Raw genomic sequence first — 15,555 nt, 5'->3', positions numbered from 1 at the left:
TAAGAAATTCTTTGTAAAGTGAAAAACTCTACCAACACCCTCTCTCAGATCTTAGACAACATTCATCAAGAAATGGCATTAAAGTAAAAAGTCCTTCATCAACATTGGTACCCTGTTCATGTCCTCTCTTATGGTATGGGTACAAAAAAAAGGTTGCTATCCATTACAGCAAATGGTCCCTTAAATCATGTATGCTTTCTGACCTTTCTGACCTGTTCCACTAGTAGCTAAAGCTTGTTCCAGGCCACTTTCGCAGTGTGTCAAGTCCTCTGATATCCTCACCTTCTTTTGTAGTCATTTTTACATTTTTTCCTTCCTTATCTGAAATTCTCTGATTCCAGTGCATCTTATCGTCATATAATTTATCCATTTTATCACAGGGACTTTTATTTTCTGCTAGTAGCACAGCCATCTGTGTTTCCATGCAGCTAGCTTCACTTGCAGTTTCTTTAGACTTGCACAAGACCACTTTGGCAGAGAGTTTGCTGATTATTTTTGTATTTAATGGAACATTGTTTTCAATTGCCAATAGTTTCTCCATTAAGTCATCTTGTTTTCTGCTATTCTTTTCATTGCTTTTAGAACAGCATTCAGTAGTTCTTGTATCTGTCTTCTCATTTTTGGAAGGGAGCTGTTCATTTGAGTTTTTTTGGAAGCACACAAAAATCATCCTTTTACTGCCACTATTTTGATTTATACATGTTTATTTTGAAAATCCACAGGGAGGAACCAATCTTTACGTTAGTTACCGTCCGGTCAATTAAGAAGCTCAGAGGTGCAAAGTGATGTAACTTGTTGTACCCATGTGCTAAGTTAAGAAGTCTCAATATAAGAACATTAAGTTCTCATTTCTCTTCTCAAGCTCAGGTCAGCCAGCGAGGTATGTTTTTGTTACCCTTTCGTCATTTTTGTGTATTTATTTTCCTGCTTTGTACCTGGTCGTAATTCGTGCGTTATGTTCATTCTTAGTTCGACGGTGGCACATTTGCAAAGCGAACACATTTGCAAGGCAACACAGTTGTAAAGGTGATATCGTGGATGTATCAAGAATATAAATAAACATCCACAACAAGTCACAATAAAACATCATTTGAGCCATTATTAAACAGTGTATTATGATTTTACGTGTAAAGGGGTTAGCTCAAACATTGTCAGTCCAGTATCTAAAACTATTTTTTTTCAAGCCTGCTTTAGGTGAAAGTTATTTTTGACGTTCAAACAAAGGATATCCAACTATATTTACACAACAATGTTTTCATACGTCTTTACGATAATATGTACAATAATCTGATTTAATGTCTAGAAGATTAAATACATAATTAGATTAAATCCTATAGGTAGGATCAATTGTTACCCTATATATCTATCTATCTATATCTATATATATATATATATATATATATATATATATATATATATATATATATATATATACACACCCTATATAACAATATCACAAGGATATTGTTAACGCCTAAATCACCTTATCAGGGGGTAAGTATTGAATTAATTAACATTAAAAAAAATACACGGTTTGAAACATAAGATTTCCACGCTATAGTAATAATATGCACATGTAGGTAGGACCGCTGGATGGTTAGGAAAAATTAATAGAACACCGGTACAGTAGATGGCGCCATTCACCTGTTTTTGACTAAATGGTAGTTTCTTTCCGGTTTAAATTCGCCATGCTGTTGTACACTAAAGCGGTAGGAGTTTTCTTATTTTTAATACATTTTTCAGTTAAAGGACCGACAGTACAAATACAGATGAGTTACTTTCTCATCTAGTAACTATCTGTAAAGTAAAAAGTTCATATTTGTTTTCCAATTTAATGACTGGCAAAAGAAAGCACAAGACTCATATAGGCTGGCCGAGCTCAGTTAGCGAATTAAACCAACCCATACTTAATTCTCTGCATTAGCATCCAGCTGCTTTATATTGCGCAGTAAAAATGAAAAAGTTATAAGTGCGATAAACTTTTGAATCAGTCCTGGAAGTCTTATTCAGAGTGGTGGGCGATCTTAGCTAATGTTTTATGTAACACTTAATTTTCCTATTGTTTACTGAATTACTACTAGCTGATGATTGCCTAACATTGTCACAGTTTAAGATATTTAAACAATAGAACACGAGAGGGAGTGTGCCATCGCGAAATAACATTTCCTTCGGCTGTCTGCGACAAAATCACATCCGTGATGTTATAGCGATAACACGCAATCTCGAGTGTGCTGTTGCTTTTGTACAATAGTTAAATTAATAAATCGGGCCGTGAAAGTGTCAGTGTTTTAATGTTAGCAATTCCTTCCGCCAAATTATAGTTTCTTAACAAGCAGCACGTTCCTGCAGCACGTTCCTGCAGCACAGTAACGAGTTCCGCTCACTCCCTGCACAGCCAACGGTTCGTTCTCCGTCTACTTACACTAAATTCCGAAGCTCTCATTGCCACCGAGCAAGCTTTATTGATTTTTAATGTGCAGTGTCATGGCTCAGTCCGATTTGGTCAGACTCTGAAGATGAGACTGTTTGAAGAATGGCATTCGGTTAATTTCTGGCTAATTCCAGGTTTAGGTTTTCTCCTGTCATGGCTGCCGAATGAAAAGCTTGCTCAGTTAGCAGTTTGGGAATTTAGTGTAGTCTGATTTTAAGACTCAACCCAAATCGACTGTCGGTCAAATGTAATCTTTAAAGTATCCATTTTCTGTTTGTGTGCAAAGTAATTAGTCCCCGCTGTGGGACTAATAAAGGATTATCTTATCTTATTTGTTTTGGACTCTCTGCAGCGCCCTCTAGCGTTTGAGAACTGGAAGACAGTGCAGTGTGGTAATTCTCTTTACAAGTTCTCTGATATCAGCACGGTTAAAACACTTCTCTGTCAATTACCTTGTGTGGCTGGAACTAATTGTTGTATATCACAATATTCTATTTAAAAAAAAAAGATACATGTACATATAATGTTCTTATTGTCATGTTAATGATTATTCGTTTTGAGGGTTTTCAGTTTTGAAAAATAATTCTTTGTTGACACTTGGATAGTGGTTCAGCAGTCTTTATAAATTTGTGGAATCCTGACTTTTTGGTCTTTATGGGCATCATGTTTTTGGAGTCCCTTAAATGGCACACTGATTATGAAGGGGTACCACTGCTCAGACCAATAAGATACACAGTGCCTTGTGAAAGTATTCACCCCCCTTGGCATTTTTGTGTTTTGCTACCTCACAAGCTAGAATTAAAATGGATTATTTGAGGGGTTGCATCATTTTGTTTACAGAATATGCCTACAGCTTTGAACATTTGATATTTTTAAAATTTCTTTTATTGTGAAGCAAACAACAAATAGGACAAAATAACAGAACACTTTAGTGTGCATAACTGTTCACCCCCCCTTAAGTCAGTACTTAAGTAGAGCCACCTTTTGCAGCAATTACAGCTAAAAGTTGCTTTGGATAAGCCTCTATGAGCTTGACACATCTTGCTACTGGGATTTTTGCCCATTCCTCAAGGAAAAACTGCTCCAGCTCCTTCAAGTTAGATGGTTTCTGCTGGTGAACAGCGATCCTCAAGTCTGACCACAGATTCTCAATTGGATTAAGGTCTCGGCTTTGACTAGGCCATTCCAATACATTTACACGTTTCCCCTTAAACCACTCGAGTGTTGCTTTAGGGTCATTGTCCTGTTGGAAGGTGAGCCTCTGTCCCAGTCTCAAATCACTGACACTTGGATTGCACACAGGTGGAATTAATTTCACTAAGCATGTGACTTCTGATGGTAATCGGTTGTACTAGAACTTTTTAGGGGGTGAATACATATGCACATGCCAATTTTCAGTTTTTTATTTCCAAAGATTTTTTTAATACATATTTTTCTCATTTCACTTCACCAACTTGGACTATTTTGTGCAGATGTATTACATACAATTCAGATTAAAAAACATTTAAATACAGGTGTGAATGTAACAAAATAGGTAAAAAGTTAAGGGGGGTGAATACTTTCGCAGAGCACTGTAGCTGTGCAGACATTAAAGGAAGCATGGAATCATAATAAGACAACATAGTGGGACCTTCTGAAACAAAAGCTGCTCTGCTGTAATATATAAAATGATATATATTCTTGAAAAACTGCAATTTGTTTGACTAAAATGCTGTTACATATATAGAGGTCTATACAATTACAATATCTTGTGTGTTCAAAATCGTGTTATACTCTATTGTTGAATGCCTAACTCCTAACTGCTTTTGTTTCCTTTCCTTTTCTGTAAATCACTGGCAGCTAGAGGATGCCTGGCCTCAGCTGTAGGTTCTACCAGCACAAATTTCCAGAAGTGGAGGATGTGGTGATGGTCAATGTGCGCTCCATTGCTGAGATGGGAGCATATGTGAGCCTCCTGGAATACAACAACATCGAAGGCATGATTCTGCTGAGTGAACTTTCCAGACGACGTATTCGCTCCATCAACAAACTTATCCGTATAGGCCGCAACGAGTGTGTTGTGGTCATTCGTGTGGACAAGGAGAAAGGTAGGGACCAGATACTACTGGAGTACTTTTCTAGTTTTGCAGATGTTTAATAACAGGCTTTTTCATATTTATAAAAAATTTTTGACAATTTTTTGACAACGTGTAATTGACAAGTACATATGGTATTAATAATCACACTGACCAATTAGTGACAAAAATGGTTGGTAGCTTTGAATTAAAGACAAACACATCTAGAGTTCAAATAAGCTTCTGCTGTTTAAACATATTAAAGTGCCAGTCAGAAGCTGAACCTTTAAAGGACCATGATGTGTCTTAAAAAAATGTTTTCTGCTTTTTTTATTTATGTTTATTCACCCCAGTTCTGTTTATTGCACCGTAACATGTTATTGTGAAAGCTAACGGGCACCTAAACTAATTGGGCTCTGGTGATTAGGTAGACCTGTCACAATTTTTACATAATCACTTTTATTCCTGTATTGATTTCCAGGCTACATTGATTTATCCAAAAGAAGAGTGTCACCAGAAGAAGCTATAAAGTGTGAGGACAAGTTCACTAAATCTAAGACTGTAAGCAGGCCTCAAGCTGAGTGTTGTATTTGATTTAGAGTTTAGGATGCTAAATCAGATGTCATTTGCATGTGAACTCATTCATTAGCTGTATCTGGTTGACTGAACCCTATTTTCCTGAGCTGGTGCGCTTATGCATTTTGCAGGTGTACAGCATTTTGAGGCACGTGGCTGAGGTACTAGAGTATACCAAAGACGAGCAGCTGGAGAGTTTGTATCAACGTACAGCCTGGGTATTTGATGAGAAGTACAAGCGACCTGGATATGGAGCTTATGATGTGTTCAAGCAAGCTGTGGCGTATGTGTCGTTCCCTCAAGCCCCTTTCACACCATATGCAGCGTGCTGCACATGATAATCTTATACAGTTATTTCGCACCAGAAGTGACGCATTTCTTGTGAGGCAAAAGCAGTTTCTGTTTGTGTTGCTTTTTCACGTAATACAATATCCAGTTTACTTCTTAAATACATTTTATGTAAATGATACAAAGAGATCAACAATAAAAGATAGACTTGCTGTCATTACTCTTGCTAGCTTTTTCGCCAGATGATGGATAACTTTATCAAGAGGGGGAGATGCTTGTGGGTTCATCACATTAACCCATGCAAAGGAATTTTTAAGCCCATGTCAAAGAGGACTGTACTGTTTCTGCCCAGAAAATGCTAGCATGCAGCATGTGGTACAAAAATAAAAAAATAGACCCAAGAATGTTTTTTTTTTTTTTTTTTTTGTTCATTTTACACACACGTTATTGCCATGACTACAGGAGCTAGTTGCACATGGCACGCCATGGTTACTGCGTTTAGTGTGAAATGGGTCACATTGCAGTGTTTACCATTTATACACTGAATCCTTTAACTATGAACTGTAATTGTATGCTTTTTTTTTTTGTTTGAATTGCAGGGACCCATTTATTCTAGATAGTCTAGATTTAACTGAGGAGGAAAGGACTGTTTTAATTGACAACATCAACAGACGACTCACTCCACAAGCAGTCAAAATCAGAGCAGGTGCTAATTTTTTGCTTTATAGTATCTATAGTTAAAATTAAATTATGGGTAGGCAAAATGGTATATATTAAATACTGTTGACCCACTGCGTGTTTAATTGCAGAGAGTACCTACTTAGAACTGTTTAGTTGGATTTGGTGCCGTTGCAGTATATGAAACATTAAAAAGAAATGTGTTTGTAGTTTAGTATTTTAAATGTGTAGTATTTTAAATTCATTCTTTTTTTTTTATTTAACCTTTAAAGAAAAATTGTGAAAATGTCTTGGTTATATTCTTGCCATATCCTTCACCCCTAAATGTAATTTGTATTATTTTCCTCAGACATTGAGGTTGCTTGTTATGGGTATGAGGGTATTGACGCTGTTAAAGATGCATTGCGGGAGGGTTTGAACTGTTCAACAGAGGCAATGCCTATCAAAGTAAGTTGTTGACATTCATTCTTGGTGATATTCAGTCATATGCCAAAGTTTGAACACCCTGGTTAAATTACATGTTTTGTTTGTTTTCTTTGTGACTCACCAGTTAACTGTGGACTGTCTCCTGCCCTATCACTGTGGTCTGGCTGTGCCACTAAATTTTGAATGATCATAACATGTAATGGTTGTTGCAGATCAACCTGATTGCCCCCCCTCGCTATGTAATGACCACAACCACGCTGGAGCGCACAGAAGGCCTTTCTGTGCTCAATCAGGCCATGGCTTCCATTAAGGAGAAGATTGAGGAGAAAAGAGGAGTCTTTAACATTCAAATGGAGGTGAGAGCTTAGTTTGCTAGGCAGAATTCGGGATTCTGGGAACATTGTTGTTGAAAACGTTGCAGAAGTTGCTCATGTTATGCTCCTGGAAATGCATGGAATTATAAGTTTTTTGACTCTGGAAATTAAAGTTTTTTTTGTTTTATATCTAGAAATAGCTTGCAAATGAAGGAAGTAAACTGATACCAATAACACATTCCAAGTTTAGGTCTGCACAATTCTTTGTATTATTTTTTTTTTCTCCTCATCACAATAAGTTTACTTGTTTAACACTGTTAAGGAGCTGCAGTAGTGGTATGCCTCCATGAGCCAGACTTAAACTTGAGCAGAAGAGCAAGTAATTTAACCTCTCTGCTACAGAGCTAGTTAAAAAAAAAAAAGCACACACATACAAACTACCTTATCTTATTCTTAATGTCAGTGTTGTATTTGTGAAGTAGTAATTGTTACTGCCACAACAAACTGCACCACTAATGGAAGTTTTTGTTTTTTATAATATTGTTTTATAGATCTATATAGATAAGAATAAGTGTTAATTTAACACCTACAGAGTTGAATTTAACCATTTACCATTTCAGATGACATCTAGTCCCATTCTAAAATAGTGTTAAAGTTACTCTGTGGAGAGTATCAAACTTTCAGAATAAGTTCTTCTACAAGTAGTTTTAAAATGAGCGCACATGTGGAAAAAAATAAATATATATTCAACACTGGTTTAATCAAACTCTGAGTTAATTTAACTCCATGCCTAATCAACACTTTAAATTGTAATCATACAAATGAAAACTGATGCAGTTGCATTTAGTTTTTTTGTCTCAACAGTTTTATTTGATCTCATTGCATGATGGTGTTATTAAATAACTAATATAATTACCATATAGACACCATAACACAAATTGACAGTATCAGCGTTTATTGTACAGGTCATAAAAGTGAATAAGCATGAACAAAACATGACTAATTTTGCTGTGCTTGCACACTTTGCCTATAATGGTGAGATCAATACATCAGTGTCAAAATGATGCATCACATCCCCACCAGAGAAAGCAGTATGCGGCAACAAGTAGAGCTTTGTCATCCGTTCTATATGACATTTGTATGTCAAAAGACCAATGATAATGCATGATGTTTACGGTAAAGAAAGTAAATTCTTTGTTGACTTGGCAGTAACTAAAGGCACAATGAGCAGCAACAGTCTTCCACATGTCAGAAGAGAATATACCTGATAAAACAGAAATTTCTGATTCAACTTTGCTACAGATAACCAGGTGTAGGAGGTAAACAAACCTATAATTTAGTTCAATGCTCTTTCATAGCTTGGTGCATTACCATAGCAATTCCTTTTACCCATGTTGAAAGACATAATTTTCCCTGGACCGATATCTAAGTGACAGTCCAATTTTCTGGATGCATACATTTTTTCAGGGGAAACAACTGCTTAAACAGATTTTGTTCTGCAGTCAAATGCTTTATATAAACACAATGATTTTGAGGTAACATGAATGAGAACATAATGTTAACTTTTTAAAGTTCTAAAAGAAATGGGTCCCAGCGTTGGTCGGTAGAAGTTACCAAATCTCACATGTAGAGCTGGGTGATAGTGTGAAAATGTTATCACGATAAACAAAATTCATATAATTTGATATCGATACATATCGCAATAAATGTCACATCATTATTTCTTTCAACTTTGAAGGGTAATTTTTGCTCCTGAGTTGTTAATCGTCGTTTTAAACTATCTTTTATGGCCAGAACATGACAAAGACTTCTGTCATACATATAACCATCTACAGCACAATGTCTGTCAATTTGAAGAACCATTTCACCATGCAAAGAGCTTTTTAATCAGGCAAATGGTTCTTTTGGTCTGTGTATTCTCATATTTTATTCTGTTATTGTCAGTGGGAAGATAGTGAAAAAACTTTGTTTCATAGTTTGACAAACTAAGCATAAAATCAAAAGAAACAGAAGTAGAATAAAGGGTCATATTTTATTTAACCAAACGTACAAAGTTCTATCATTTTAATCGGAAATAAACATGCAGAGGGCATGTATGGTTGCAGAAGCTAAAAAATCAGGTGATCGGAAATGATCGGACTGGAGTGTTCAGAGGATAGGCCTAGTCTGGGGAGGCATTATTACATTTTATAGGTGTTTGTTTATTTGATGCAGCTATTCTATGAGCAAAAAAAACGAAGTAATATGGGGAAGAGTATCTACAGGCCTCCCACCATTTAACAGCGAAATCAAAGAGGAATGAAAGTCACTCTGCCCAAAAATGATGAGAAACATTCATTGTAATGGCACATCATCAGATGTGAACTTTGTTATAGTGACTGTGTTACAGCTCCAGACTTAAGAATTATAGCTGTGAGCTCCTTGCTGTCCTGTGTTGATATTGTTCATATAATACTGTGGTGATTTTTGGGAAGGAGCTTTAGAGGCGTGTTATGCAGAGGTACAGGCTCCACCCCTTAAGCAGAGGTGTCAAATTCAGGTCCAGAAAGTAAAAGTCCTTCCAGGGATTTGTTCCAACAGGCTGGCTTCTCTAATTAGATCACACCACCAGCAGAGCTGTCCAGCCTATTGGAACAAAATCCTGGGAAGGATTTTTACTTTCTGAACCTGGATTTGACACACCTGCCCTTAAGGGATGGTGTTATGGTTTAATGATGTTAGTGTTATGGTTTAATGATGTTAGTGTTATGGTTCTGTTAGTCTAAAATGTATGTGTGTGTTATTCTGTAGCCTTTCCCGTGTCTCTTCACCAACACACTCATCACTCATTTCAGAGTGAGGCAACAACTAGCACCTTCGGTACATTAAACTTTCACCACAAGTCTCTGTGTTCGGCTTTAGGTCCTGGTGTGCTGCTTGTTGTGAAGGAAAAGCGAGGATTAACCCTTATTTAAAACACAAACAACCAAAATCGTGAGTATCTGAAGTGTTCGTATGTCTGCTGGAGGCACGTGCACACGAAGTGGAATCAGGATTCTGCATAATCCAGACAAACAGACCTGATTTCAGTGATTTCTGAGACCTCTGCACATCTACCTCAAGTTAAGGTGGTAGATAATTTTGTTTGGATAAGTAATTTACCACCCTTTATTCCATTGGTGTTTGCTTGCTATTTAATTTTGTGAAACTGTGAAACAAAGCTATTTTGTGATTTTTCCACTGACCATAACAGAACAAAAGACTACACAAAAGAATACACAGATCTCTATAGCACCAAAAATACTTAAGTCATACGGATAACCATCTACAGCACATTGTCTATCAATCTGAAGAACCATTTCACAATGTAAATAGCTCTTTAATTATGCAAATTTTTGTGTGTGTTCCTAGTTCTATATAGAACCACTGTCTTCACTAAAGGACAAAGAAATATTTGTTTTTAAGATTGAACTACTATATGTGGGGGATGGGCATATTTGACTGAGTGAATCAGAAACGGATAATTTAAATGATAACTCTTTAGGCCAATCACAAAATGTGACGGCTTAGAGTTTGATGGTGAGTGTGAGAGAGATTGATGGTGAGTTTGTGAGTTAAGTTCAAATTTTGGCCTAAACAGCCTCCATACTTGGGGGTTATATCCTGACTCCCATGTATTCCTTTGAATGAAGTTTGTCTTGCTCTTAAATTGTGTACATATACACACAAGGAGAACAGTACAGTGAAAAGACAGATCTTAAACATCGCAGCAGCAACACATTGCAATATCATGGAAGACAAATATTTAAAAGTTGATAAGCTACAGAGGAATGACACAGCGTCTGATATAGGCTCTCAGTTCTGTAGGTCTACTTGATCACCTAGATCAGGGTTCACTAATAGGCAGACCGCTGTTCTATGCGGACCTGGACCTATAACTGGTAAACTATGGATAATTATTGATTTCAACGGGGTGGTCCTACATTATTTGGTGTAGCATTTTTAGTCATTATGGTACTGGTTTAGCGTCCCGGGAGACTCACCGACCATTTGCCTGCGTTGTAAATGTCGCACGCTACTCAGCCAGTCAGCAAACGAGGAAGTATGAGGCAAGACAGCAGTCAAAGAAGAAAATGAACCAGATTATTTCACATGGCATTCTCTAAAAAGAGAAAACTGACAAATATTGTTGAAATATTACTGAATTGTACTTTATTTAATTTGACATTTAATTGTTGAGTACATATACCTACTAGGCAACTTCAGTATACAGTATATGGCACTGAATCATGATACAAGTTAGACATTGTGATGTTTTGGATCTTTGCTTGAGGACAATTTCTTTAACTGGACCTTACTTTTAATTAAAGATGCCTGATCTAGATCATCAGTTGTGGCTGCAGCAGCACACGCGTACTGGTGTAGAAGCTGCACGTGCATTTGCAGAAAGAGAAATCAAAGTGGGCAAAGCAAGGCTGGAGGCTATTTTGAAAGCTTTACATCTAGAAAAGGAGGCTGCAGCTGCTAACGCTAAAGCAGAGATACTGGAGGCAGCTGTGGAACAAGAGGGCATGGAGCTCTATATTCTGGAAAGCCACTCGGTCTTGGCTCAAAGCACAGTTAAATACACAAATGAGTGTTAGTGACCAAGTCATGCGTCTTAGACCATGTCAGCTGTCAGCTCAACCCATGAACAGAAGTCAGAACACAGCATTCAGCTAATACCTCTTGCGGCTCTGACTATGGTGAAGCAGGAACCCAGCCTGTGTGGCATCGACATGTACCCTAACAGGCCTGTGTTGTAAAACCACTGAAGATGGTTCAGAACGCTGCAGCGCGTCTGGTCTTTAACCAACCAAAACGGGCGCATGTCATCCCACTGCTCATTGAGCTCCACTGGTTACCGGTTGCTGCTTGTATCAAATTTAAAACTCTTACGATTGCCTACAAGGTGTTAACAGAGCAGGCTTCTTCCTACCTGCACTCGCTCCTAAAGGCTTACAGCACTGCCCGGCCGCTGCGATCCTCCAATGAACGTCGCTTAGCTTTGCCAAACATTCACACAAAGCAATCGAGACTGTTCTCATACTTGATTCCCCAGTGGTGGAACAAGCTATCTTCCACTGTCAGAGCAGGGGCGTCCCTCGCTATTTTTAAGAAACTCCTGAAGACAGAGCTCTTCAGGGAGCACTTACTCTAATCGCCTCTTGCAATCTAACCACTACCAACCTCATCTCCTTCTTGCCCTCCTTCCCTTCTCTACCCCGCTATTACCCTTTGGCCTCCTTTAAGGCCTGACTATGTTTGTTCTATGTACCTCATTATTTGTAAGTTGCTTTGGATAAAAGCGTCTGCTAAATGTAATGTAATGTAATGTAATGTAACAGAATACAGCTCACCAGAACACCAATCCAGTCTACTTCATTCATTTTATGTTAAATAGCACCCCCTGCTGAGGCCTTTTAGTTTGGCAGCCTTTGTCTTTACCTTGCTAGGGCATTGCAGAAAATAGCTTAGTCTGATACTGCAGCTGCCACACTTTGCTGTGTAAAGTTAATCTGATGTAATCTTTACCCTATCAAAAGTATTGTATGTAAGTGTTTCAGGTATCATACAGACACTAGATTAACAATTTATAAGTATGTGAGATTCATGTTCACTTAAGCTCTTTAATTTGTGTTAGTGCTGTGTAGCCTTGTTTATTTATCATCCTATTGTTAGCTTAGCCTCTGTTCTTTGTTGCTATGCCTATTAAACCATAGAGAGCTTAAAGCCATTTATGCACAAGATTTGAAATTTGTCAGTGCAGTTTGCATAGCTTTGAAATGCTTATTTTACTAAATATTAAGCTGATGGTATGGAAATTTCATAATCAGCAGAACAGAATTCAGTTGCCTTCTCCAGTTACCCCGTACCATTGTCTAATACTAAGCATACTACAGCTCTAACAGCATTACTTATGCTCTACATTGTTAGTCTTATTATTTCCTGTAGTTTCACTCCTATTCAGTCAGTGCATGAATGTGCAGCTCAGTAAAGCACTGAAGCTTGGAGGCTATAACCTCACTCCCATGTATTCGTTTGAATGGTGTTTCATTTATTTGCTTCTTAAATTATGTACATATATATACACACATACACACAAAGAGAATAGTACAGAAACAATGCTACTATCCCTTGGGCATACATCACCCTTTTATACTAACCCATCTTTTCATCTTAATAATAAACAAATCTGTTAAGAGTCTGAATGATTCCAAAGTTCTTCACTGCAAAGAGTGACATGGAGGGTTCCAGGTGACTCCTTTGCAAGAAACATTTGTGTACTAGCACAGCATAATGGTGTATATTTATCACTCTGTAGAGTAGAATCTTCAGTACATATCTGCAGAATTTTATACTTTCCTTTAACTCCACTGTTAGAGTGCCTTTAATCATGTCAGTATTAAAAATCTGGGCTTAAATATGTGAACTCTGAAATATGAAATATAAACACACAAGTTTTAGACATATGTTTTTGTAGGCCTGTGTAGCAAAACCTGTTGGAGAACAGAGTGCTTTTTCTATATTTGGTTCAAACCTACAAAATGTGTATGCAACAGAGGTGGTAGCTTTTAGTATTTACATTTTACTTTATACAGACAATGGTAAATGGCACTTTTTGTAATTTTGTGTTTTGAAAGTTTAGCTAGATTTCTGTTCACACAGGTTACAAATTTATCAATTACATTTTTGTGTGGTGTCATTTCTTATATTGTCATATCAATTTCCAGCAATTTAATTAAAAAAATCCAACAACTTGTTACCTGTATATGTGTACTGAACAGTCCTTTCCAACTGTATGCAACAAGCTTGTATAGTTTGCAGCAAATAATTTCTGTTAGATTTACGTCTAATGGCCATCACAATGTGTTGCTTTTTTGTTTTGTATTGGTTTTGTGTTTGCTTGTTTTTGTTTTTTAAATTCAGTTTGGACCAAAATTAAGGTTTGCATTCACAAAGACTTTGATATCCTGCAAAAAAAAACCCCAAAAAAAAACACGTTACTGGTTTGTTGTGCGTGTTTGTGGATGCAGATTGATATGAGCAGGAAACTCATGCAAAAGCTTATTTGTGATAATTTGTTGTACTGAATATTTAGAACTGAATTTTACAGCTGTAAAAATGAGCTGACAATGTCTCAAATTTCAAAATCACTCACTGACTGAAGCTCCAGTCCACACGTCTGCATTTGGCTAATGCATGAGACTGTCAGAGCAAAAGTTCAACTCAAAAGTTAAACTCTGGTAAACTTTTTTTGAAAGGACAGCGTAATTTTATATTGTAATGCATTAGTACCTGCTGTCCATTAACATATTGCTCTTGCGTTTTTTGTTTATTTTTGATAAATAGGTGTCAATGTGCCCTTGTGAGCTTAGCCTAACGCAGGACTCAAGGTCTCATTAGATGTCTAATCTGAAACAAGCTTAACTTACAATATCAAATTCAGAAATTATAACCCTCAGAAATTTGGAGTCAGGATAATTAGTTTTTTTCTGGTGACCAGCATGGTTTCCTCACATGAAATTTCTTACAGTTCATTTTCTGTGTATCAGTAATTTAATGTTTGATGTAACCATCAATCAAATATTCACCTGTCTTGTATGCGCCTTTGCCCTTTAGCCTAAGGTCGTGACGGACACAGATGAGACTGAGCTGGCCCGGCAACTGGAGAGGTTGGAGAGGGAGAATGCAGAAGTGGACGGGGACGATGATGCAGAGGAGATGGAGGCTAAGGCTGAGGATTAGCCTGGCAAGAGAAAGCATTCAAAACACAAGCTTGCCAGGATTTTTTTGTAGAACTGAACAGTAATACCACAAAGACTGAGAAATAAGGCCTGATAGAAGTGGAGGAAATGGACATGTTTCAGGGGGAATTTGATGGCAGTTTTGATTCTGTCTACAGCAATAGCAGGCTTTGGACCAACTAGTGACTTCTGCGCTCAGAAAAATACATACCCCAAACAATCATCTCTTTCTTTTCTTCATATTAAATGGAGAAAGATATTCATGGATATTTGCCAATGTGTTTTTGTTCTTTTTTTTCCCAAATAAGCAATTGGCATGCATTTATAATATGAAGAGCATTTTAACAAGTGTAAAAACAATCCTCCGTAACTCTGAGAGACTCCTGAGAAAAGACAACCCACTTTGAAAAATTGGAATATAAAAAGGCCACTTAGTTATTTTTTGCCAAAACAAACATTCTGTTTAGGTGTCTGACTTAATTTAGACATACAGTTGTGCTCAAAATTATTCATCACCCACTGAGTGGTAGTGATTTACATGTTTTTCTGAACTTTTATGAAGAACCAGAAAATTATTAAATGACCTGTGTATTAGTTGAGATATATATAGAAATTGATATAAAAAACTGTGATGTCAAAGTTTTGATACTTTCCTGAAAAAAAAAAATCCTTTCTATAAACAGCCATGTCATAATTCAACACCTTTTTGCTGGTTTTTAAATCACTGGTAGCCTAAGGCTATACAATACAAAACACACAACCCTTTGGGAACTCTAGAATTAAATCAAATTTATTTGTATAGTGCTTTTTACAACTGATGTCACAAAGCACCTTCACAGAATTTCAGTAAAGACAAAGTTTTAACATGAAATGTAAAAAAATGTAAAACCCCCCAGGTGAGCAAGCCAGACAGTGGCAAGGAAAAACTCCCTCAGAGCTGAGGAAGAAACCTTGGGAGGAACCAAGGCTCACAAGGGGGGGACCCATCCTCCTCTGGTCAAACTACCTACAAATGATTATAC

At 37.1% G+C, this 15,555-nt stretch overlaps 1 protein-coding gene across 4 annotated transcripts; it reads left to right on the top strand.

The window, feature by feature from the left end:
* The first annotated feature begins 778 nt into the window (after positions 1-778).
* eif2s1a (eukaryotic translation initiation factor 2, subunit 1 alpha a) lies at positions 779-15,232 on the top strand. 4 transcript variants are annotated; one of them, XM_017713791.2, is made up of 9 exons: positions 783-880; positions 2,784-2,823; positions 4,271-4,518; positions 4,967-5,046; positions 5,193-5,344; positions 5,949-6,055; positions 6,377-6,474; positions 6,666-6,809; positions 14,409-15,232. In XM_017713791.2, the coding sequence occupies exons 3-9, from the start codon at positions 4,278-4,280 to the stop codon at positions 14,532-14,534; spliced, it is 948 nt and encodes a 315-aa protein (XP_017569280.1). In that variant the 5' UTR covers positions 783-880; positions 2,784-2,823; positions 4,271-4,277; the 3' UTR covers positions 14,535-15,232. The 4 variants fall into 4 exon arrangements, with proteins under 4 accessions (XP_017569284.1, XP_017569280.1, XP_017569279.1 ...); XM_017713794.1 differs by lacking the exon at positions 783-880 and adding an exon at positions 1,675-1,709; XM_017713795.2 differs by lacking the exon at positions 2,784-2,823 and having other exon boundaries at positions 779-880.
* Positions 15,233-15,555: the final 323 nt, after the last annotated feature.

Source organism: Pygocentrus nattereri, chromosome 10 (genome assembly GCF_015220715.1).
Source record: "Pygocentrus nattereri isolate fPygNat1 chromosome 10, fPygNat1.pri, whole genome shotgun sequence".
Taxonomy (NCBI): domain Eukaryota; kingdom Metazoa; phylum Chordata; class Actinopteri; order Characiformes; family Serrasalmidae; genus Pygocentrus; species Pygocentrus nattereri.
The sequence above is the reverse complement of the archived record's forward strand: the minus strand, read 5'-3'. Positions and strand labels throughout refer to the sequence as shown.